At 43.7% G+C, this 25,737-nt stretch overlaps 1 protein-coding gene across 2 annotated transcripts in view; it reads right to left on the bottom strand.

The window, feature by feature from the left end:
- The window catches only part of ADAM19 (ADAM metallopeptidase domain 19), a 79,236-nt gene that overhangs the window by 47,866 nt on the left and 5,633 nt on the right, over positions 1–25,737 (bottom strand). For both annotated transcript variants that reach the window (XR_008556429.1, XM_028154688.2), the window contains exon 3: positions 23,940–24,010. Coding sequence is in view for 1 of the 2 variants with exons in the window: in XM_028154688.2 (XP_028010489.2) it covers positions 23,940–24,010 (71 nt within the window). In the remaining variant the exon portion in view is untranslated. The remainder of the gene's footprint in view (positions 1–23,939; positions 24,011–25,737) is intronic.

A 25,737-nucleotide genomic window follows, 5' to 3' on the forward strand; every position in this document is an offset into this window, starting at 1 on the left:
CCCTCTGAATATATATCTGTTTTCTCTTCTTCAAAAATGAAGATAACATTCTGACTTGACAGCATTGCCATAAGAGTAAACTGACAAAATGCATGACACGGGCTTACCACCAAGTAGGTACAGAGTGGAGCTCAGTAAAGGTTAGCATTTATCACTATTGCTTTCAACAGGAAGTACAATGAAAGGACTCAGCAAAACTGATGGAATTACCTATTTCCCTTTAAATCTCCCAGCCAGTAACTCTCCCGTAGATCACTTGGGAGTGGCAAAAAAAAAAGCAATTAGCTCATTCCTGCAGCCCCATTTCCTAGGTCTGGTTTCAGAGACTGCATAATGGACAGCCAGGCAGGGGTTCAGAGTTTAATGGTCTATCCAGGCGCCAGTGGGATGTAAATGTTCGCACTGAAAATGTACTCCTGATAAATACATTATCAACCTCTTCTCAGTCTGAGGGGGAGAATTATTCATCCGGCGACATTAAGATGCTCCAAAGAAAGCCATCCAGTGTGAACCTCACAGGTGACCACATTCTTGCCAGTCCTCGGCCACTCAGAGGACTCTCAGAGTCTCCACATTGAAAGGGACTTTAGGAATCAGCCAAACTCACTGGACTATGGGCTCTCTAAGAAGAGCAGGGGACATGGCTGCCTTGTTCGAGGCTTCTCCTCAGCTTCCAGCTGCTACCAGGCAGGAAGCCCATGTTTATTTGGTGAATAAGTGGACGAATGAATAAATGAATGAACATTCTACCTTGTACAGGAATCTGCCAGATGGCCATTCATCCCTGGACACATCCAGCAACAGGGAGCTCCTGGGATCGAATCTAGTAGTTAAAGAAAGTCCTTACACTGAACCAGAAACTACCTCTCTGTGACCGGCACCTACTTGGCCTTTCCTTCTGTCTTCTGAATCTCCAAGGAACAATCTGCTTCCTCTTCTATGTAACCGCCCTCCTGGGACCAGCAGAATCAGCACTGCTAGGAGCTAGTTAAATGCAGCCTGTCGGGCTCCACCCCAGGTTCACTACAGCAGACAGAACTCTGGGGTTGGGATCAAAACTAACACTCAAGACCACAAGATTTCAACATACTTTTAAGGGAGGCAATCTTCAGAAATATCAAAGAAGCTCAGGTCACCTTCCTGCCTCCACCGCACCCTGGATCCTTCTGAGCTTGGGAAACCCAGAAAAGTTGCAATCAGAATCGTTCACATGTATTTAAGTGTTCAATTACTTCACCTTCACGGTACTAACCCCTTCCCCGTGTTGTAACCGAGGACACTGGGAACTGGGACGTGTAACTGTCCAGGCTCTCACGGTACCGTGTCAGAGCCGGGTTTCAAACCGGGTCTGCTGGTCCTGGCCATACTTTTAAAACAGTTTTCTGTTCTGTCTCTCTTAGAAGGTGGAAGCATAAAACTACAGCACTGCCAGGAACCAGCAGTCCAAAACACAGTTTGATGGTGATGACAGTGGCCTTGAGGACACATGTGCTGTCACACAAAGCAGACTCAGCTCTTAAGTGCGACTGGGTGCAGAGAGGAGCAATAGGCATAAGCAAAGCATGGGGCAGGAAGAAGAGGATGGACATGTGAGAACTTCAGGGCTAGTGTTTTGTGTGTTTTTTTGTTTTGTTTTTTTGTTTGTTTTTTTTTTTTTTTGCAGTAACAACCCTTTCCCCAAATGGGGTTGCAGATGTTGGCCAGGAAGGTCCTTTCTTCTTGAAGCAAAAGGAAGGGTCATGTTTCATCACCACCATCTGTGCAATTTTACTGGTAGATGAGACACTGCTTTCGAATACTTCCCACTGCCCCGAGCTGGGCCCATCTGTGCCCATGCGGTGTCCTGGCACTGCTCTCAGGACCTGCAGACACTGCTGTCCCCTCGCGGAGTGGCCATGGGGTCACTGAGCAGCCCAGCTCGGCCCACCCGCCCCTTCTCTGACCACATCTTGTTCTCATCTCCTCCCTGACAAGGAGCTGGCTCAGCAGATCGGCAGGAAGCCGTCTCTCAGCACTGGAGTGTATTAGGATTTTCAGGAAACGAGTTGTGAGTGATGTGTGTCCAGGAAGAGAGAGGGGCTATCTAAGATTTCCCACCCCGCCCCCTCCTTTTTCTGGCTTTGATGGAAAAGCAGTGTCTGTGCGCCCTCCTGCCCTCTGTAAGAGCCCCCTGTGGGTCCCTCCCGGCTCACAAGCCCGCAGGCAGGCCCACATCCTGTCCAATGCTCACAGCAGCCAGCACTGGAATGTCCACCTGGCGAAACCCAGGCTGCCCCAGACCCCAAAGTCCTTGAGCAAGACCTGCATCTTCTGAATGCCACCTGGGAAAATAAGCTCCCAAATATCTGACATAAAACGTCAGGTTGCTCTCCGGGGAAGGACAAGTGAACTGCCCGTGGCAGCCTGGAACCTGTTTGTACGTGTAGTCTGATCCCAAAGGCACACTCCCCTGACCCCACCTTCCCTAAGGCTCGGGGCCTTCAAACCCAGCACCATCCTCTTCAGGGCTATTGACCGTCAGCCAAACTTGAAATGCCTCTCTCAACTTCAACTCAAAGCAAAGTTGCAAAATATCTCTCAGACCAGCTCTCCTTCCTGCTGCTTCAGATAAGCAAACCGGTGAAGACAGAGTGCTAACAATTTCCAAACTACCTTGAAAAACCTACGCAGACAAGCTCAGCGGAAGCAAACATTACTCCGCTATCCCAGGGGCTCTTTTTACTGACCGCTTCTTCCCCCAGCTTTTGGTCCCATCTTGCTTTTCCAAGAGTATCCGGGCATTTAGATACTGGTGATGCTTGAGAGGCGCAGCCTGGCTGGTCCCTCTTATTTTCCCTGGAGGACCTTTTCCCTGCCTTCCTGTGTTGGTGATGACGTAAGCCTCTTTCATTCCTTGCTCATGCTCTTAATGTCATCATTATGGGACTTAGTCCAGTAACTGCACTACACCCGGAAATGCTGTGGGGGAAAAAAATAATATCCCAGGCCACATCCCAGACTCAAAGAGAATTTTATTCTCTAGAGAAGGACTCAGAAATCTGTATTTTTAATAGTTTTCCAGGTGACACCTTTTCAGGCTCTGAGAATTCTCCTGCTCCACTGGATCAATTTTAACATTTTAAATTCTGTTTCCCATTTCTAACCTCCCAAAACCTAAAAACGATACCAGCACAAGGTACAGGGAAAATCTAGGGCTCGGAAAGCTTTGGTTTGAGTACTAGCCACACTACTCTCTAGGTGACTGATCTTTCAAACTCTGGAAATGAGTCAAGATGCCTGAAGTCCCTCTCAATGTCACAACAAGGGCATTGTCAGGTCAGAGACTTTGAGAGGCCAGTTTCCTTAAACTGGAAAAGACTATTTACAATTAATTAGGGCAGCTTTTTTAAAAACGAGACTGTAACTTGTAAAAACCTAATAAGAGATGCAAATTATTTCCATCCAGTGAAAGAGAGAACGCCAAAGGTTATGCAGGGCTTTACTGCCCCTAGGATATTAATTAACAAGCTTTGTATCTAATTTAAGCACTCTATTTCAACATTCCTTTTTTCTAATTTTTAAACCAGTTTTATCATCTTGCTGGTCCCCCCCATTTGTCAGTGAATAAGACTGAGAGGTGCATTTGTATGAGAAGTGCTTCACTTACTCGAGCCCCCCATTTCCTAGATGGCAAGTGAACAGAGGAATAATTACTACCTCACAGCTTCCTGGAGAAGATCGAATGGGGAAATACATTCAAATACTAGCTCTGATGCTTATTATTTCTGTGAGTTAGTGCCTCAGTTTTCTCATCAATAAAATGGGGGAAAAGACAATCTACTTTATATGGTTGCTGTAAGATATTAGAAGACTAGCTAATTTAAACTATGTGCTTAATGCACCCCTATGTTCATAGCAGCACAATGCATCATAGCTAAGATTTGGAAACAGCCTAAGTGCACATCAGCAGATGAGTGGATTAAAAAACTGTGGTACATCTACACAATGGAATACTACACTGCGGTAAAAAAGGAGTTCTTACCATTTGCAACAGCATGGATGGAGAGCATTATGCTAAGTGAAATAAGCCAGTCAGAGAAAGATAAATATCACATGATCTCACTCATTTATGGAATATAATGAACAACATAAAGTGATGAACAAAAACAGATCCAGAGACAGAGAAACATCGATCAGACCGTCAAACCTTAGAGGGAAGTAGGGGAGGGTGGGGGTAAGCGGGAGAGATCAACCAAAGGACTTGTATGCATGCATATAAGCCTAACCAATGGACACAGACACCAGGGGGGTGAGGGCATGAGTGGGGGGCTTGGGGGGGGAGGTAATGGGGGGAAAAGGATACATATGTAATACCTTAATCAATAAAGAAATTTAAAAAATAAATAAAATAAAATATGTGCTTAAATGAAGAAATGTAAAAAAAAAATTAAAGACTCCTTGAACAGTGTAAAATATTTGTGTTTTACAAATATCGTTGGTATCATTTTTTCCAGAACTACCTATGAAACTTTAATCATTGTTACACAGAGATAATGAGTTTTTGAGGGCTCATAATCTAGTTTCTCTCCCTTTAGGGATGTTTGGAAATTTTAATATTAATATTTTTTAATGAGCAAGGAGATACTATCTATGCAAGTCACAAGCTACTCAGCCTGTTTCCCTATCAAATGAAAGTGGCGATGCCCAGGATGGGCAGGTTCTGGGGAGGGTTGGAGAGAAGCGGAGCGCTTGTCTCAGAGAGCGGACAAGGCCTGTCATATTTGGGACAGTCATACACCAAATTCAGTAAGTATTGCTTTGTTTTCTTATGTTTTCGAAGAAGAAAGACAAGGGGAGAAGAGATGGCTCGAGCTGTTTTAGAATCAAGATTTCCTAACCAGTGCTCATTCCATTCCTGATTCCAAAGGAATGGAAATAAACATGCCAAGGCAAGCCCCAAAGCCAAATAAGGGACTGACAAGTCCAAGGGCCCACGTTCCTTTCTGAGGGAACAGAAAGGCCATGGAAGGGGGAACGTGAAAGAGCAGGGATCTCCTCCTACCCCAAGGCCTCCCTGGAGCAAGCCTCATCGCTGCCCGGGGACCAGCTCCAGCAGCAGCACTGGGGAGCAAGATGGCACCACCCGCAAGCCTGGCCCAAAGCCAAAGCTACTTGGCATGCGTGTTTTTTTAACCTTCTATTAAGGAAGTTTCCCAACAATGCGTTAAATCAACACTCCTTTTCACCAACCACTTCCCCTTACAGCGGCTCCCAGTCCCCACAAGACCTGGTACCCTTCTGACCAGCTCCTGATCCCGTGTTTTGCTTTTATGTTAAATACCAAAGGATGTTTGGATAAGCGCTGTTTACTCCTTCGGTCAGCAGGGTCTTTATTTAATCCTCTTCAGGCCTCCCTCTTGGCTGCCTCCACAAAGATGAGCAAGCTCTCTGTGCAGATAGGGTCAACTTCTTGGGATCAGGGAGCTTAACTGGAAGGGACCTGTGGAGCAATAAAAATGGCTCACCCACGCAGAGGTTACAGCTCTGTTTCAGTCCTGCATAGCCCACTATGGGTATTTACTGGAAATGGGTAAGAGCAGATAAGAGAAATGGGGTACTATTTTACTATTTCTGAGAAAGATAAAAAAGTGAATCATTGCTTGACAGTAGCCTCTTAGCAAACAGTCTTTGATAAATAACCACGAATGCTTGTTTATCAGATTAACCTGAAAGGAAGGACCAATGTGAGAGGGAGGTAACCAGCCATATTGTAGAGATAAACTTTGTGGATGAGACAGAGGAAGTGAAGAAAATGAACCTCTGAGATCACAGGACCTTTGAGAATATACTTAGAAAGAAGGGAATAGGTGGACCATCCCATGAAAAACAAACAAAAAGCAGGTGGGTGAAGACCACAATCCAACTTGCCCTACAGGTGAGTGCCTGGTCCCTTTTAGGCTCTGATTAAATATCCCATAACTTGAATAAATATTTCCCAATGTTTCTTTGCATCCTAAAGCACAAACCACAGTCGAAGCACAAGCCAAGAAGGTTAGAACTTGGAAAGGCCTCCTAAGTCGTCATGAACATCTGTTGTCCTGGCCTCCAGCATCCCTGCTGCCTCCTTGGGATAACAGTCCCCTGATTTGCATTTAGAGAAATGTTCCCCTTTCGCTACCTACTGGCTGGGAGCACCCAGAGTCAGTCATGACAAGCCAGGACAATCAGGTCTCATTTAGCTGAATTTCAAGGTGAGCGACACCTCATGAAAATGGCTGGAGCTGAGTCACCCCCGTGGTGGCACCTGAGGAGACTGTCTATGAATTCCTCGATCCTATCCTTCCCAGTCCTACACCTTTTCCCTCATTCAACGTGCTGTCCCGAATCCTTTCCATGAAGGGTTTTTTGAGGGGAGGGGCATTAGTGCAGAAATTACAGAATTTACCACAAAAAAAGAACCTATATGCCACCCTCTCTGTCCAATGCTTACCCCATTTCACTTTTACAGATAAAGAACTTGAAAATGAGCAAAAGCAATATATCTACCATCACACAGTTAGATTTTTGCTTCTAAACCCATCAGTCTAAATAAACCAAAGTAAGATAAGCTAAATGTCAGTGGTAAATAATCCCAGAGTCAGCCATCCAGACACTCCCAGAGGGCAGAGAGGAAGGATGTGCATGCAATCTGATCAATAATTGCTTATTAAGCAGCATAATAGTGTACAAACTATGGGGCACATGGCATCGGGAAAACCAAGTTCCTCCTGGCTTGAATCCATCACCTATTTGCTCTGGGTCTTGAGCCAAGCAGCCGTACCTCTTCTGAGCCCTAGGCTCTGCATTTGCAAGCCCACTCACTCATGGCACAAACACTTATTGAGGCCAATTGTGTGCCAAGCATCATGCACGGTTTTCCTGCACCTATATCTCCCATCATGAAGATTAGAGGAGGCTGAATGGTGGCAGAATATGCCTCCCCAAATATACCACTTTAGCACAGGATTATTTTGAGCTGATACTACAAGCAAAGCACCTTGGCCTTCCCCTATTTGCCTAGAAGCAGGACATCAAATTTCAAAGGCCTCCCTCCACCCCTCTCTCTCAAGAACAGAAGTTAATTACCAGAGACAACTTTAGACCCTATCAGCTTGGAGAAGGCACCAGAGGAATTTGCAAAACAAACTTGACTAGCCTTTATCCACCATTTATTTACCATATATTTACCCACAGCTTACTGCCTTTAGAGGCCTAACAGCTCTTTCCTTTATCCTGTCATTTCTCTACACATGTATTGTTCTTTGTTGAGGATGCTATAGAATCCTGAATTCTAAGTGAATTGCTCATTTTTCTCTGGGTATCTTCCATGTAGACACGTTAACTTCTGTTTGTTTTCCTCTTGCTAATCCTTCTTGCTAACCAACTGAGAACTTAGACAGCTAGAGGGAAAATTTTTTTTTTCTTCCCTATAAGGTCATCTGTGAAAGTCTTTTGCAAACACTAACAGGCCACACAGAAGGTAGATATCACTATCTGGTTCTCAGAACCCAAGTCACTGTTTCAAGGCTCATCTTCCTGCCTTCCTAGAATTGCTGCAAACCAGTGCTGCAACCAACTTCCTAATTCCCCTAACAAGCTGCCTACATGTAGACAGGTATAGAGCAGGGGTGCATATGTGTGCATGTGTACTTGCATGCATGCGGGTAAGGCGGAGAAGAAAGACAGCCAACAGATCAGGTACTCAGAATGCTCACTGAACATTGCTGATCTCCTATCACCACACAACTGAAAGCCAGTTTATCCAAACCACAAATCTAACATCAAGAAGTCAAGAGATCACAAAGAACAGAATGATGGGTGTCAGAGGGAAAGGAGGTTGGGGGACTGGGTGAAAAAGGTGAAGGAATTGAGAAGTACAAATTGGTAGTTACAAAACAGTCACAGGGATATAAAGTACAGCACAGGGAATATAGTCAATAATCTCTATATATAAAAGGCTAATATGCTAAGTGTCCATCTGGGTAATGATGTCACGTAGCAACACCCAGCTTCCTCTACCTAGAGACTATCCTCCTTGGAGTTTCTCCAGCCCAGGAACACAACTTGCTTCACAGCCAGGTGCAAACATTTTACACTGTAACCAAATGTCTGTGAGGCATTTTCCCATGCCTCATCTCATTTGATCCTCAGAGAAGTCCTGGAGTAGGTAGATAGGAGACTCAGTGGAATCCTATTTTCTTTTCATTAGCCGGAAAACGGAGATTTAGAAAGCTTAGAAACTTTGACCCGATTGAAAAGAAGAAATGGTGGACCTTGAAAATGACTTCAGGTTTTCTCACTGCGCAGAATATAGTCAAACACTACTGCAGTTAAATATTTTACCCTTTGTTCTCCCTGAATGTTCTACAATAATCTGCTTAGTGTTGCTGACAATTACCTGAAAGAGAAGTTGGGGTGCTTCACCGGGCTGGAAAAAGTTTAGCTAAATCAGAAAGCAGGTCTATTTAAGCAAGTTTACCTATATCTATAAAAGGCTAAGTTGACTCACGCATGCGTGATACATATAAAGCTCTCACTGGTGACAATCGCACATGTGTGTTTCCATCTGTCATTGTTGATCATTAATTTGGTTGACACTTCTATTATAGAAAAAGGGTAAACAGCGATATTAAAATATTTCTTATAATTAATTTCCTTTCAATGTGCATGAATTCGTGTACTGGGCCACTAGTATTGTAATAACTATGTATGGTGTCAGGTTAGTACTGAAAATATCAGGGGGGACATTTTGTAAAGCGTATTATTATAACCACTAGGCTGAACACTTGAAACTTAATATAAAATATTATTGAATGAGAACTATAATTGAAAAATAAAATAAATCAAGATATAAAGAATTTCTAGAATACCAAGAGCCTCTCATCTTTGCCAACACTTAGAATCACCTCTTTTGCTAGCACTCACCTCCCTCCAAAGGAATCCCTTTCTGTGACTTTCTCTTCCTTTCCCCAGAAAGGGGGGACGGGGCTTGGAAAAAGAAACCATGCCTGATATAATGCAGCCATTATAGCCCCTTGGCCCATCTGGACCTCTCTCCAGGGAGACTGATGCAATAGAAGAAAATGTGGAGGCTGCCAGTTTTCTGCAAACCCATAACCTCAGGGGAAAAAGAAGAAGGAAAAGGGGGTAGTGCGGCCCTGGGGAACTATGGAAGAGACTGGAAAAGAGCCATCAGTACAGAAGTCAGTCATAAAGACCCTATTTCTCCTTAAACTGGCTGAGGGAAGCCTGGCCTGATCCACCCATTCAATGATATCATTGTTTTCAACAAAAGCTGGTTTGAGAACCCTCAGAGAGGTCCCCAGTGAGGCCTCAGCTGCTAGAATGGGCAGAGGTCTAACCAGTTCCTAGAATATCAAGTGCTTAGAATTGTAGATAAGGAGGAAAGACTATGTCAGAGCACAAATTACAGAGAATACCAGGACAAGGACAGATCTTCCTTTGGGGGTCATGGAAAAGATACAGAAGGCTACTTTTCACAAAAATTTCACCATTGGCTCCCCACTACAATCCTGCAAAGTTGGTGACTGGGGATTACTACCTTGCTCTAATGAGAAACCTAAAGACCTGAGGAAACAAGTGGCTTGTCCCAGGACCCACCACAAACTAAGGACAAACCCAGAGATGGCAGCACTGTCCTACTATGTCCTGAAGCAGGAACCTCAGACTGGTTCTTGAATCCATCCTCTCCCTCAGCCCTAGTCAACCCATCTCCAGTCTCCATGACTCCACCATATAAATATCTTTGAAATCTATCCCCTTCTCTCCATATCAGCTACCTCTTCCCTAAATTAGATCACCATAATTTCTCACTCAGATTATAATAAAGTTTTTGAATGGATTTTGTTACTATTGCTGGTCTTGCCTTTTCCAATCCATTCTCCACACTTCAGTGGAAGTAGTCCTGCTCAAATGTTTTTTGGGTGCTGTCACTATCTGGCTTTTAAAATATTCTTCATCAGGACACAACCCAGAACCCATGTGCACCTGCTGCAGACAGCACCCGGACTTCACAACTAAGTGAACACCAGCAGGACCCCGAGCACCTGCAGCTGACACCTCCAGGACCAGCTCCATGGGGGAAGGGAGTACAGCTCAGAACAGGGACAATCAAGGTGTGAGACTCAAGGCACACTCAGCTTCTGGGCTAAGAACTCCCCACCTGCTGGGCTACTAGGGGTTTCGACCTCTTAGACCTCAATCAGGTTGCCCAGGGCCAAAAAGGGACAGTGACTCACACTGACCTGCACCAGAGAAGCTCCCAGGAGGCCCAGGATAGACACACCAAGGGACAAGATTCAACAACATCAGAGCAAAATCCAGTGAGCTCCACAAATAACGGACCCAAAGGTTTTTGAATGTGTGAGTGTGTGTAGTTTTGTTTGTTGGTGTGTGTGTATGTGTGTGTATGTGTGTGTGTGTGTGTGTGTTTGTTTGTTTTTCCTCTTTTTTCTTTTCTTCTTTCTTATATATCTCTAATTTCTTATATTTCTCTAATTTTGATTCTATTCTATTAGTCTATCCTTATTCTTATTAATTTTTCTTAATTTATTTTGTTTTTATCTCTTTCCTCATTTTTTTCCATTTTACTTTTCCTATCTATATCTTAGTATACCCATTATTACTATATTTTAAATTCATCATTATTATTTCATTTATTTTTTATTTTATTTTCTTTTTTTCTCCTACACTAGTTCTTTTAGCTTCCTCTTTGCTTCCATATAGCCATTTTTTCATCTTCTTATTTTTTCCCTTTTTCTTTAAATCCACTCTAAGTCTTTGGTCACGTGTCTTTTAGTATTCTTTTTATTTTTTCTTTTCTTTGCTTTCTCTTCTTTGTCCTTCTTTGTCTTTCCTGTTGTTGTTACACTGAGTAGTTTGATTTTCGTGGTTTTGGGTTTGGTCCTGTTGTATCTTATTCTGTTCTATCAACACCTGCATAACATCTGGCACCATGATGTTGGGGTTGAACGTCACCAGCAACAAGTCGGAGCGAAGATCCCTCCCACAAACGGGACATCAACAATCAAGTCCCAATTACAACAGGAGAGCCTAAATAACACACATAAGGCACATTCCTAGAGCATCCAGCTCAGGTGAACAAAGAAACTGCACCACTGATCCCTCAAGACATTTCCTACATAAGGCCATCCCACAAAGACTGGGAGGCATAATAGTTCTATCTAATATATAGTGACAAATACAATACATAGAGACAAATACAAAGAGACAGCTAAAAGGGGGAGACAAAGAAACAACTCCAAAATGAAAGAAAATAAGGAATCTCCAGAAAAAGAACTAAATGAAATGGAGACAAGCAATCTATCAGACATAGAGTTCAAAGTAATGGTTATAAAGGTGCTTAAGGAGCTTAGTGCAAATTACAAGGAACTCAGTGGGAACTATAGCAGCATGAAAAAGGAAATAGAAACCATTAACCAGAACCATACAGAAATGAAGTATAACATATGACATCAAGAACACACTGGAAGGAATTAAAAGTAGATTGGATGAAGTAGAGATCAAATCACCAATTTGGAAGACAAGATAGAAATAAATACCCAATTACAGCAGCAAATAGAAAAACGAATTAAAAACAGGAAGATGGCTTAAAGGAGCTCTGCAACAACATGAACCACAGCAACATCCACATTATAGGAATACCAGCAGGGAAAGAGGGTGAGCAAGGAACAGAGAACCTGTTTAAAGAAATAATGACAGAAAACTTCTCCAACATGGTAAAGAAAAATGTCACACAAGTTCAGGAGGCACAGAAAGTCCCAATCAAGATGAACCTAAAGACACCCACACCTAGACACATCATAATTAAAATGGCAAACATTAAAGACAAAGAAAGAATCTTAAAGGCAGCAAGAAAGAGACGGAAAATTACCTGCAAAGGAGTTCCCATTAGAATGACAGCTGACATCTCAATAGAAATACTTCAGGCCAGAAGGGAGTGGCATGAAGTATTCAAAGTAATGAAAAGCAAGGGCTAAATCTAAGACTGCTGTATCCAGCAAGGCTACCATTTAAAATTGAAGGTGAAATAAAAAGCTTTCCAGACAAAAAAATGTTAAAGGAGTACATTACCACCAAACCAACAATGCAAGAAATGTTAAAGGGACTGCTTTAAGAAGAAACAGAGAGAGAGAAGATCATAAAGAAAATAAAAATGGCAATAAATAAATACCTATCAGTAATAACCTTAAATGTAAATGGATTAAATGCTTCAGTCAAAAGACCTAGGGTGACTGAATGGATACAAAAACATGATTCATATATATGCTGTCTACAAGAGACCCACCTCAGAATAAAAGATACACACAGACTGAGAGTGAAGGGATGGAAAAATATATTCCATTCAAATGGAAAGGACAAAAAAGCTGGGGTAGCAATACTCATATCAGACAAAATAGACTTCAAAACAAAGGCCATAACAAGAGACAAAGAAGGCCACTACATAATACTAAAGGGAATGATTCAACAAGAAAATATAACCCTTGTAAACATATGTATACCCAATATAGGAGCACCCAAGTCCATTAAAAAACTCTTGATGGACTTTAAGGCAGAGATTGACACCTACACAGTCATAGTAGGGGACTTTACCACAGCCCTATTTCTTATTAACTTCACTTCCTCCTAGAAGCTGACCCTCAATCCAGGGTAGGTTCCCCTTCCCCATGCTCCCACAGTATCTCAACTTCCTCCATCACAGAATGTCCACTCTTCGGAATTAAAATGATTTGGCTGGTTAGAATACTGAATTCCTAAGAGATTATTAGCACCACAGCTTTGATTCCTCTTGATCCAGACCAAATATTTATATATTAATTTCTCAGTCTGAATTCCTTTTCATGCTTCCACTCACCTCTCTTCCCTCCCTCCCTCATCCAAAGACTCTCCTCCTTACTCCTGCAAGACAGAGCTCCACGCTGTCCTCCTTAGAGAAGCTTTCCCTCTCCCAGAGTCAGAAATCTTCTCTTCTCTCCTATCTCCTCAGCAGCGAACTTTCAACTTTCTTATGTAAAACTGTAATATGCCTTGGATTTGGCTGTCCAAGTTTTCTCTCTCAGAGAGTACACAGCCAGAGGTAAGGATAATGTGTTTGCTCCTGCTTCCTAGAGCACCTAGCATAGGGTTTTACTAGTACACATAGATGCTAAATCATATTTGCTGAAATCAACTTTGTAGAATGAGGTCAAGTTAGCTGTGGCTGAGAAGGCAGGAGATCCATCAATGGATGGATGGATAAACAAAAAGTGGTAATTTCATACAATGGAATAACAATAAAAAGGACTGAAGTACTGATACATGCTGTTCAACATGGATAAAACTCACAAACAATATACTAAGTGAAAGAAGCCAGTCCCGAAGGACCACATATTGTATATTCCTTTTATAGGAAATGTCCAGAATAAGCAAATACATAGAGACAGGAATCAGGTTAGTGGTTTCCTAGGGCTGAATGGGGTAGGTGGGGAGCGACTACTTATACGAGTTTGCTGGGGCTGCAAACTGTGTGGTTTAAAGTACCACAAACTGTGTGGTTTAAAAAGACAAATTTATTGTCTTACAGTTCTGGAGGCCAGAAGTCCAAGATCAAGGTGTTGGCACGGCCATGCTGTCTCTGAAGCCTCTCAGGGAGGATCTGTTCTGGGCTCCTCTCCCAGCTGCTGGTAGTTCCTTGGCTGTGGCAGCATAACTCTAATCTTCACATGGAGTTCGCCCTGTGTGCATGTTTGTGTCTAAATTCCCTCTTTTTATAAGAACATCAGTCATACTGAATTAGGGACCACCTTTCTCCAGGATGAGCTCATCTTAACTAATTATATCCACAATAACTCTATGTCCAAATAAGGTCACTCTGAGGCACTTCGTGGTTAGGACTTTGACATATGAATTTGGGGGGACACATTCAACCCATAACTGCTGATGACTTCTTTTCAGAGTGATGAAAATGTTCAAAAACCAGAATATGGTGGGGTTGCACAGCTCTGCAAATATACTAAAAATACATTGAGTTGTGTACTTTAAGTGGATGAAGCATATGGTATCTAAGTTATAGCTCAATAAAGCTGTTTGTGATGGTTTGTTTTTTTTTAAATGCAGGAGAGCTTGGGTTTAAAGAGTCTGCCCAAACTCCACAGTCAACCACTGGCAATAGCATGTGAAGCAAGTTATCTAAACAAAGGTGATGAGATATAATTTAGAGAGAAACCAAAGGCAACGTGCCTTAATCCATCTATGTGTTCCATGTAAATGTCCTTTGACCCAATGATTCATATTTAGGAGGTGTGACCCAGTGACTCACATCTAGTAGATGCCACTATAGCAGGCATTTCCTACACCAGAGGTATAACCTTCCAAAGAATACAAGGGTGTTCACTCCAGCACTGTTTCTGAAAGGGAAGGGAAAAAAGGGAACACATATGCTATTTGACTTGCTACACTACTTCTCTCAATCCTACAAAAATACTTGCAAATGTGCTTAAAGATTATGTATAAGCCTATTACTGCAGCATTATTTGTAATAGCAAGAAGTTGGGAGCCTAACTGTCCATGAAAGAGAAATTAATAAATTTTGGTCCATCCATTCCATAGAATCCTATGTTGCCATTAAAAAGAATACAACAGGAGGCATATAAATGTGCTACATAAAAAGATATTAAAGCTAAATAATGAAAAAGCAAGTTACAGAATAATATATAAAGTAGGAGCTGATTTATTTTAAAACTCTATTATTTGTGTAATTTTTTTCTAGAATTTTATTATCGAAGTTTTCAAACAGTCCCAAAAGTTCTCATGTAAAAATTTCTTTTAATGATTTGGGATTGTTCATGCCATATTTCCAAGTGAAAAAAACTGAGGATACCATATATCCCTATTTGGGTAAATATACGTAGGGTTAAAAAAAAATCTATGTAAAATAGTATGCTCATGGTAAATGCTCACTCACTGGACGCCAGCTCTCATTCCCTGAAGGTGCACAGTCGTAAAGGAATCCTCAGACTCAAGAATAAACTCCCGACTTCCTCCGAGTGCACAGCTTCCCTGCATTCTGACAAGGGTCCATCTAAGGCGGACAGGCCAGCTGACAGCTTCCTCCCATTCATTTTACCCCGCACTCCTGCTGAAGGGCCGCCAGGAGAAATAAGCTAGAGACAAAAGAAAACCATGGACATCCTTCCTGGCTACAAAGGCAGCCCTGGCTGTGGGTCCCTGGAAGGAGAGAGAGCCGGAACCGGGGAACAGATCCTGACTCCTTATCGTACAGTTCAGGGACTTGCCAAGGGCGGGACCGGGCACTGATTCCGCAGGCACAGAGAAGAGATACAGTTTGGCCCAGGGGACCCTGCAATGCTGTATTCTTGAGATACAATGAGGTCAACCTGGGCACTGGCTGCAGAGCAGAAGTGAGCTTCCTCCCGGGGGCAATGGGTTTTAAGGTCCAGTCTTCTTAATTACATTTGGAAACCAACTCAGGGGAATTCCCTCTTACTTCATTCTTACATGTTTTTCTAACCCCACAAAATACGAGTAATAGTGACTATTTTATTGGGCTTTCAGAGTGTACCGCACCTGGTGTAAGTCCTTTAAGAGCATTGCATTAGCAAATTCACACGACATCTGACATGGGCCACTATTATTAGCCCCATCAGGTTGATGAGGAAACTGAGACATGCAAAGATGAAGCAAGTTGCCAAAGCGTATATCACCAGTGGGCACCAGGCGCCAGGCTCTGAAACCAGCCTGCCTGGATTACACCACTACAAGACACTGAAAGCCAAATTCTAACCAGGGCCCAGGGCAGGAAGAAGGAAAGAAAAGAGGGAGGGCAGAATAACTGAGAAGTAACGCTAGCGCTAACAGAAGAACAGCAAGGACAGGGTATCTGAAAGGCAATATAAGGCCATGACTAAGAGCCTGGCTCTGCCCTTCCCATCCAAGTGACCTTGAGCAAGTCACGTGGCTCCATGCCTCAGGGTCCCCATCTGCCAAATAGGGCTAATATAGGCACTTGCACTTCAGAACAGGGCCTGCTGTAGAGGCATCTCCTACACTACAGCTATCACCATGATTGATGACATCATTATTCATATCTGACCCCCATTCCTCAGCCAGAATTCGAAGGCAGACAGAGCATCAGAGTGCATGACTCGGAACTTAGGAAATGCTGATGAACGATAACCACACGTACTATTTGTCAATATGTTTTCCTGTTGTCACTTTCCTATTTGAAGACAGTCACAGGGGACACATGCAATGTTTTGCATCACCAAGACACTTCAGGAAACACGTTCTTAACATTGCATTAATGAATGTTAGCACCTTTTGAAAAACTGCTTATTTGCCAGGTACTGTACTACATTATCTCTAAACCTCATACACCCACGTATTCATTTCCTGTGGCTGCTGTGTAACAAATTACACACATTTGGTGGTTTAAAACAACAGAATGCTATTCTTGCTCAGTTCCAGAGACCAAAAGAATGAAACCAGTATTACTGAGCTGAAATCTCCCTGTGTGTTACTCCATTCCTTGCCTCTTCCAGTTTCCGGTGACTCCCAGCATTCCTTGGCTTGTGGCTTTAACACTCCAATCTCTGCCCCCAAGGTCAGCATTGCCTTCTTCTCTTCAACTATGGGCAAATCCTCCTCTGTCTCCACTCGTTTAGAGGTCACCCAGACAATCCAGGATAATGTCCCCTTCTCGAGATTCTTAATTTAGTCACACTGACAAAGTCTCTTTTTTGCCATATAAGGTAGCACAGCCTCAGGGATTAGAATGTGGCTATCTTAGGACAGTATTGGGGGGGAGGGGTATTTTTTCAGCCTACCCCACCCTGCCATGAAGGTATTAATGTCTATTTCCTATGAGGCAGTAGAATATAGTAAGTGGCAGGTAGACCTGAGTTGAACTCTTGGCTCTGGCTAACACTGGGTAAATTACCTGAATTCCTCACATTTAAGTGTCTTTATTTATAAAACTAGAGGCCCAGTGCACGAATTCGTGCACGGGTGGGGTCCCTCTGGGTGGTCTGCAGGGATCTGGCCAAAACCCGCAGTGCAATGCCACCTGTAGCTCCTACCTGCAATGAGTGGCCTGGGGGATCAGGCTGAAACCGGCTTTCTGACATCCCCTGAGGGGTCCTGGATTGCGAGAGGGCACAGGCCAGGCTAAGGGACCCCACCAGTGCACGATCAGGCCGGGGAGGGTCCGCGGGAGGGCTCCAGGGCATGTCCGGCCCATTTCGCTCAGTCCCGATCAGCCTGATCAGCCGGACCCCAGCAGCAAGCTAACCTACCAGTCAGAGCATCTGCCCGCTGGTGGTCAGTGCATGTCATAGCAACTGATCGACTGTCTGCCCCCTGATATTCAGTGCACATCATAGTGAGCGGTTGAACAGCCTTAGCATATCATTAGCATATTACGTTTTGATTGGTTGTTCAGTTGTTCTGCTGTTCGGTCTATTTGCATATTACCCTTTTATTATATAGGATGTGAGAAACAATAATATCTCCTTCGAAAGGTTGCAGTGGAGATTAAATAAGACAGAGTGTGAACTGCCTCTGCACGGTGACAGCTCTCAGTAAATACTGCCTGAGGAGTATTATTGTGAGCACAGGTGAAGAAATAACATTCGGAGGGCAAGTGATTGGCTGAAGGCCAACTAACCAGGAAGTGCCAGTGCCCAAATTCAATCTGGGTCGCTCTGGCACCAAAGCCCAAGCCTGTTTTGCTCTATGGATTATGGGGTTTGAGGTTTATATGCTCACAGTCTTCAGAATCAACACACCTAGGTTATTTCAATTCCGGATGCTACTTGATCCTCTTTTCCAGCACCTGTATAGCTGCACCCCTGCCAATCACCAGTCCTAATTACTGAGACTGAGTTTATACAATGGACCCTATGACAGTAACATCATTTTTCCAATGATTTAGAAATAATGGGGATTTTGCTTATGCAGCAGGAGGGTTGAGAATTTGGCCTGTACAAAGATCACATCAGATCGGCTGGCAATCCACATGGTCTGTGACTTCAGAGGTTCTGGGTATTAACGCTTTGCACTCGCTTGCTTTTCTCGATTCCTTTATTCTACTGCTAACCGTGTCGAGTCACACTCGACATCCAAGTGCAAAGAGTTAAGAGAACTAGAAATGGAATTAACCTCAGTCTACAAAGCCAGCATTGGGAATGGCATCTCAAACAGGACCACAGGGTCTCTCAGGGGCAAGGTGCCAGCCAAGCCCAGCACTTAGAATTCAAATTCACTCACGCACTCACTGCCTCTGAGTCAATGCGGCAGGGTTTATTCAGTTGCTGATACTTCAAAAACAGTATTTGACAAAAGCTTCCAACACTCACAGGCAGCTCTCATCAAATTCTGGTGTCCCCACCCATCCATCCAACTGTTTCCTCGGCACCGGTCTCCTTGGGTTGGACAATCTCAGCTGCAGGGAGTGGGGAGCCCAGCTGCGTGCTGAGTTTGGAAAAACATTATGAATACTTGAGATCTGCCAAGTACTTGGTTAAAGAATGATATCCTCTAATTTCTTAAGCCATGTGTATTTTAAGTGAAATGTAATCCATATGTGTGCGACTCATTTAAATGCAACTCAGTGAAACATGGTTTCCCAAAAGCATTGGGATATTGTCCTAAGCCTTTCTTAAGCTTCTCTTTGATCCAGGACACTGAATTTTGCCAACAATAAATGAAGCTCCTGACAAGACAGGGACAAAGGGAGTGGTCCTTTTTCCTATTCCTAGATAGGGGTTAAAGTGTACTCCTGAAGCAAGGGGAAGCCGGGAGGGTGGGGGCGGCGGAGAGCTCTGAGGCCTGGACGGTATGCAGGGTTTTTTGCTCGGGATCGGCTTCATATTTCTGCCAGGCCTACTTGGAAGAGAAGTGCAGCAGAAGAGGTGATGGCTAATCCATCCTATCTAGTGCTGAGAAACTCCTCTCCTGCCTGCTAGCTCTCCCCTTCTCTGGTCCTCCAGTACTGTACAACTCAAATAGGATTGAGGGGGGAAAGGAGAAAATGAGGGAGCTAAATCCCAAATGACTTAATTTTCCAGGTGGTAGCCTGATTTCCAAGCCAACAAAAGCAGTCTCCTTCCCTAGGGTACCTCTGAGGGACTGATAAAAAGTCAGAGATATGAAGAGAGATTCAAGTCAGAAGTAATGGTGAGTACTATGACCAGCAAACCTCTAAACACCTCCATTCTGCTTTGACAATTACTGTTCCTCAGGAGGTCTGGAGGTAGATACACACAGAGAAGAAAATAAATATCCATTCTTACGGGCTAGACTGATGCAAACAGGACCTGTCTTTAGCCAGGGCTGAAGCACAATGAATGGGGTGAGATCAAAGGACAGCTGTCCCTTTTCCAAGCCAAAACCCAAATCTTATCATCATTTGGACTCCAAGGGAGGGCAGTATAGTGAAGAGATGAGAGTTCCAAAGTGTGTGTAAGAGACGAGCAGAGAAGCATATGGCCAGAGGTCCTCTGGGCTCAGTGCCCACTAGTTGAGCTGTTTATTTGCCTTTGAAGGTGACCTTACAATGTAGTTAATGTAGTGACCCTGACCTCTAGTAATGCAGCCCAATGAGCATCCTGCAAGCTGGTTCAAGAGTTCAGTGTGCCCTCCTCTTGGGAAAAAGTGAAGAAAGGAGAAGGGAAGAAAGACAAGGCCTATACTCCCTGAGGTGTGCCTCGCCCCTATGCCGACAGCTCGGCAAGGTTCCATTTCATTTCAGCAAACAAGTTTTTGTTGTTGTTGTTTTATGTCCAATATGGTCTCTGGGTTGATGAGCCAGTCCTCAGAGCATAGGGAAAATTACATGGAGAAAAAACATTATGGATGCGTGCCTCCAAACTGGGGCTTGTGGAAACAGCACCATCATTTCTTCTCTGTAATTTCCCTCTCATGTTTATGTTACCTAAACTAGTAGTTCATCCTCCACTTCAAGGTCCATGGTTTGGAGGCGATTTTCCTTTATCCCACTGTACCCTCTTTCCAGAGATGTCTCCATGAATGGAGAGCAAACTCTATGCTTCTTTTCCATTTTTCCACTTGCATGGTATCTTTTAGATAAGTGGTATTGAATGGTATCCTTTAAATAAGTGGCACAGGAGAAGCCCTTAGAGCCCAACTAGGGAAAAACACCCATTTGAAAGATGAGAAATTTGAGGCCCAGAAGGGCCAAATGGCTTCTTGACCAATTCCTCATGTCTGCCTCGGAGCTCAGGACTGTATCACACTGCCCTAACCACAAGTAAGGTTCTCGGAACAACAGCTATGCACCAATATTTGCAAATTACGTGTATATGTGTGAATAAATATAAAACAATGTAATACATACTCTAGTAGAGCAGTGTACTACCTTCATGACATATGGTTGAGTCTAAAAAAAACAAGTGTGGACCAATACGTATAGCATAATCTCTTTCTGCTCCTCCCTTCCCAACTAAAACAGCAGCCTGTGTGTGCTTCTGAGCAACTGTGTCTATGAGGATCTATGTGCAGGTTCCCACACGCATAGAAAAGGTCCAAGGTATGCCCACCAAAACTGTTAACAGTGGATTCTTCTTGTGGGTAGGAGGCTTTCATTCTTTTACTTATTATACTTAGGTATTGCTAAATGTTTTACAATGAGCATGTTGCAATGAAAAAAGACACGAGTGAGAAAAAATTTTTTTAAAAAGACACTTGTGAGAAATCACATAGCTGCCATTTACTAGGTATATAATATGAGCAAGGCACTGTGCTGGGTCCTTTACATGAACCATCTCATTTCATCTTCATGGCTCTCGAGCGTGTGACTTTCATGATACCCCAGACAGGGAATCTGAGGCTTAAAGAGGACAGCCAGCCAGGAGGTCGGAGAGCTGGGACCTGAACCCAGGACTATCTGACATGAAAGCCAAATGCAGATTATCTCTGCGATGCTTGTGCACTGAGTAGATAAATATCATTGTTTATTCTGAGTTGCTTCACAGCAGAAAAAGACTGCCAGCTGCCATGCTATTGAAGTAAGGCACCTTGGGTATCTGCTGCCTAAGCTAAAGGCCCCTCCCTCTCTCCAGGCCCACCCCCCATGCTCCTCCATCCTCACCATTCTTGGCAATCTCTCCATGTGCGAATTCCATTAAAGGCCTGCTCATTGCTATTTTGGGCCATGCATTAGCACGTGGGCTTTGATTTGATGGGAGAAGTCCAGACACCTCAGGATGATGAAAAAGAAATTAGAAATGTCTTCTCTCCCCCCAGAGTGCTAGAACCTCTTGCCCATAGCTCCTGGGGCGCTCGAGAATCCAATGTAGGGAGAAGTGTATAGTGGTTGGGAAAGGAGAGAAGAAACCTTCATAACCTATTAGGGCCTTTGAACTTGGCTGTTCCTTCTCCTTGGAATAGCCATCTCCTAGCCAACCACATGGCTCATTTTCTCATCTCCTTCAGGTCTTGACTTAAATACCAATTCACCACCAAGCCCTTCTCTGACCATCAATCTGAAACGGCACCTCCCTCCCCATCCCTGGTCTCTGAGCTCGTATGTTCCTTTGTTTCCATAGCACTTGTCACCAGACATACTACACATTCACTTGTTTGTTTACTGTCCTCGCCAGCAGACTATAAGCCCCATAAGGGCTGAACTGTTTTATTCACAGCTATATCCCCAGTACTGACACTGGTGCCTGCACTGCTATGAATGCATAGGAGATGAAAAAATGAATGAAACAATTGAGGAACTTAAAAAACAGACTGAGAAGTCACTTAGCACAGGGCCCAGTTTCCCCTCAAGTATCATGACTATAAAAACTTTAACAGAGAGATTTGAAAAATCAGAAAAGCATCATCCCCACCCCCCAAGCTGTTTTGCATCTGGCCTCGCACGCACCATGAATGAGAAGGCTTTGGGAAATAAACACAATAGGAAGTCGTGTGCAGTTGGAGTTCCGCTCACTAACACATGTTCAAAAACAAAAAGCCCAATTTAGACGAAAATAGCAGGAAGCTGTTCCCCAGGGATACCTGATGAGGTCATAGTGCTTGGCGCTGCTGTTTCCATTTTTGTCAAGCCTTCTGCCTCCTGCCAACTCAAGGAGACCAGGAACCACATCCAGGCCCCTGCCGCTCACTGGGAAGCCAGAGAGCTGCTCAGACCAATACACAATAGAACCACATCCACGCGCTCTCCTTAACTTCAGATCCAAGCCAAGAACACAAAGGATCCTACTCTCACCTCTCTCACTTACCTGCTGTGTGGCCTTAGATAAGTGTCTACCCCTCTCTGAGGTGAAGTTTCTACATCCACACATAAGACAGTTGCACTGAGTATTTTTTTGAAGTGTCTTCCCACTACAACTTCCTATGACCTCTTACAAAGGCTCCAAAAGAGGAGGGAAGGGTGAGCGCTGGGATCCCTCCTTGGCAAGTCCAACTCCTAAGGATTTGCCCATGACAGCAACCCCACCACTTGGACTGCCCAGAGGAAGCTGGAGGGCCAAATATTCCAGTTGGGGGCAGAATGGAGCAGATTAGACTGCGTGGCAACAGGGAACATTTAGACCAGAGCTAGAGGGCTGGGACCAGGAGAGAGTGAAGCAGACCCCTGAGAGAGACGATCAAGAACAGACCCTCTAATGGCCTTTTCCTGCAGGACAAAGGGAAGACTGCGCAAGGAGCAATCCCAGGCATGCAGAGCCGGCACCCTCCGGGACAGCGGCAGCCAGGTCTGTTCCAGGGAAATGGGACAAAAAGAACACATTCTAGTTCATAGTCTAGAACATATTCTCAGTCAAGCAAAAATGATTGAGATGTCTAACGTTCTGTAGGCAGGGGAAAGGCGAGAATTACTGCGCATGCTCAAGTCTCACTTCTACCATAGTTCTGACTCAACCCACCCTCCTTTCACTAGGGTCCAAAAGCCCAAATTTGGAATAATTTATGTTCTCGCTTTCCACCCAAGCTCAACAGCCCTTCCCATCCTTCTGGTTATGGGAAGGCCCCCATCCATCCCTTTCTTGGCAGTGATGTGTTTGATTACTCATCTGCTCCCAGGGAGGCTGCCAAGAAGAGATGGGCAGTTGTCCGAGCCAGGCAGCCTTATCTGCAAGGTCTGTGTGGCAGAATCAAAGAGGGACCGTTGGCGGGCAAATACCAAAGGCCTCCCTGGTCTCCAGGCCAATGGAGAGCTCTCCAGTGGCCAAGCAGATTGGGAATGGCCCAAGAACAGGCAACAGACAGGGCTATGCATTATCTATTCACCTGCTCCATAACATGAATCAAGATATAACTGTGCTTGATGGCAAGTCAATGTGGAAATATTTCTGACTCAGGCCACCACCCAAGATGAATGGGGTTAGAAAGATGGAAGAACCAGCCCAGAGAAGCCAGGAGACTGCTGACCATGCCCCTATTGGCAGAATCTCAGATTTAGCCGACCCCGAGCAGGTAGAGCAGCCAGGGTTGAAGGTGCAAATCCCAGAACTCCGCCTTGCCTCTCTCTTCTCTGCTGTTTTCCTCTAATCTCCTTTGCTTCCTGCCATGCCCTGTGCTGCAGCTAGTGAGACAGCTGCGAGAGTCCTCCAGTCCATCCCTCCCTCATTACACACCACACACACACACACACACACACACACACACACACACACAGTGAACTCTAAGAAGCAGCCCGGAAATACAGCCCATTAAGCAGTCCAGCAGTTGCACAGCAAGTCAAGAGATTGTGGAAACACTGTCTTTGCAAGAGGCTCTGCACAAAGAAACCACGGACTGAGAGCCTGGGTCACTTCACTAACTGCTTCCTTACAAAACAGCAGCACCTGCGTCCGGCATTGACATGGAAGTGAATTGTTTCATTTTAGACAAAGGAGGAGTCCACTTACTCATTCTTCTCCAGGTCCAGGATCAGCTCTCGCCCCTCGGCCATTACCCTGAGCTCAGCTTTGAGTGGATGCTAAAAGCAACAACAAAAGAATGTCAGTTCTTAAAAGCAGGGTGGAGGCTCCCAGGAACACTCACAGGATCTAGGGCAGCCCTCTGACATTGATCCACAGGAAGTGAACGGGGAAAGGGTCAATTGCATTCCCAGACCAAACATAAAATAGCTGCAATCCCAGAAGGACCAATTCCCCTCCCCCACCTGCCTTCGCCTAAAAGACAAAGGAAAGAAACTCGGAGCTGAAATGGTGTGCTGGTAAGTGCTTGCATGCAGATCTGGTAAAGGCAAATGCTGGAAAACGCCATCTTCAGCAGCAAATTCTGTGTGGAGTCAGATCTGGATTCAAGTGCTGACTCTGACACTGCTGTGATGTGAACTTGGGCATGTTCCTAAACCTCCCTACAACTCAGTTTCCTCACTTATAAAACAGATAATAGCAAAACTTACGGGGCTCTCAGAAGGATTAAGTGGCTTAGTGAATGCAAAGAATTTTTCTGCCTATAGGAAGCACGTAGTATATGGGGGCTATTATCTAAAATACCAGGAAGAGCCCCTTCATAATGCGTTCTCATTTTACATTATTTTGTTTTGTTCCCACTTTAAAGAAATACCCCAGTCATCTCAGAGGAGACAACTAGGAGCACTTCAAACTAAGGTTTTGTAAGTCCAAAAGAAGATACATTTTACATACTAGAGCAAATTTGCTGATGCTCAAAGTTGGTATACACCCAGCATAGGTCATTTAAGATATCAGACAAGAAAGTATGTTCAACGTCACTAGTAACTACCCACCTCCAATTTTTTTTAAATACCTTTAAAAGGAATAAAAGTGACAGATTTTTTAAAACCATGAATCGTAGTGCAACAGAGCACACTATAAAGTGGGCACTCTCATACCCTACCAGTGAGAATTCAAACTGACACCACCAACTCTGGAAAATATCTGACAGTATGGACTAAGAGTTTTAAGTGTTTAGACCTTCTGACCCAGTAATATAAGGCTATATCTGAAAGGAACAAATGGAAAAATGGGCAAAGGTTTATTATATAGAAAGATGTTCATTAATTACAACCCTGAATGATGAAATATAACCTAAATGTCCAAAAAGGAGAATGGGTAAATAAACAATGATCTATTCATATGACAAAACACTAGACAATCATTTAAATAATTTCTACATTATTAAGAAGCTATACATGATAATCATTAGGCACAAAGACTCAAAATATAACACTATATATTTTATTTAAATATACTTTTATAAAAGGAAAAAATAGAGAGAAAAAAAACTAAACCAATAAGTTACCATAGTTACCGCCAGGCAATGGGATTATTGGTTAATTTTATTTTCCTTTGTGTAATTTTCTATGTTTTTATCATTGCTTAAGAAATGGGCTTTTATCTCTTTTTACCTTATTATTGTGGGCACTTTCAAAGAAATTAAAAATAGAAGTCAAAACTAACTTCCATGCTTCAACAATTCAACATAGGGTGGGTAAACTATTTTTGAAGGAAGGCTTATTTAAATCAGGGTATTTACATATTTAAACCTGTTTAAAACAGCACCAATTCTCTGGGGTATTTTAAATATATGCTCTCTAACTTGATACCAAGACACTGATAAACTCTTGAAGTCTCTTTCAATCCACAAAAGCTCTACTAGAGTGAAGTCTCTGCCGCTTCAAAGGTGGACCGAAAACCTTGGTTTTGGTGTGTCTCAGAAAGTAGGTCACCTGCTACG

Source organism: Eptesicus fuscus, chromosome 6 (assembly GCF_027574615.1).
Source record: "Eptesicus fuscus isolate TK198812 chromosome 6, DD_ASM_mEF_20220401, whole genome shotgun sequence".
In the NCBI taxonomy this organism is placed as follows: domain Eukaryota; kingdom Metazoa; phylum Chordata; class Mammalia; order Chiroptera; family Vespertilionidae; genus Eptesicus; species Eptesicus fuscus.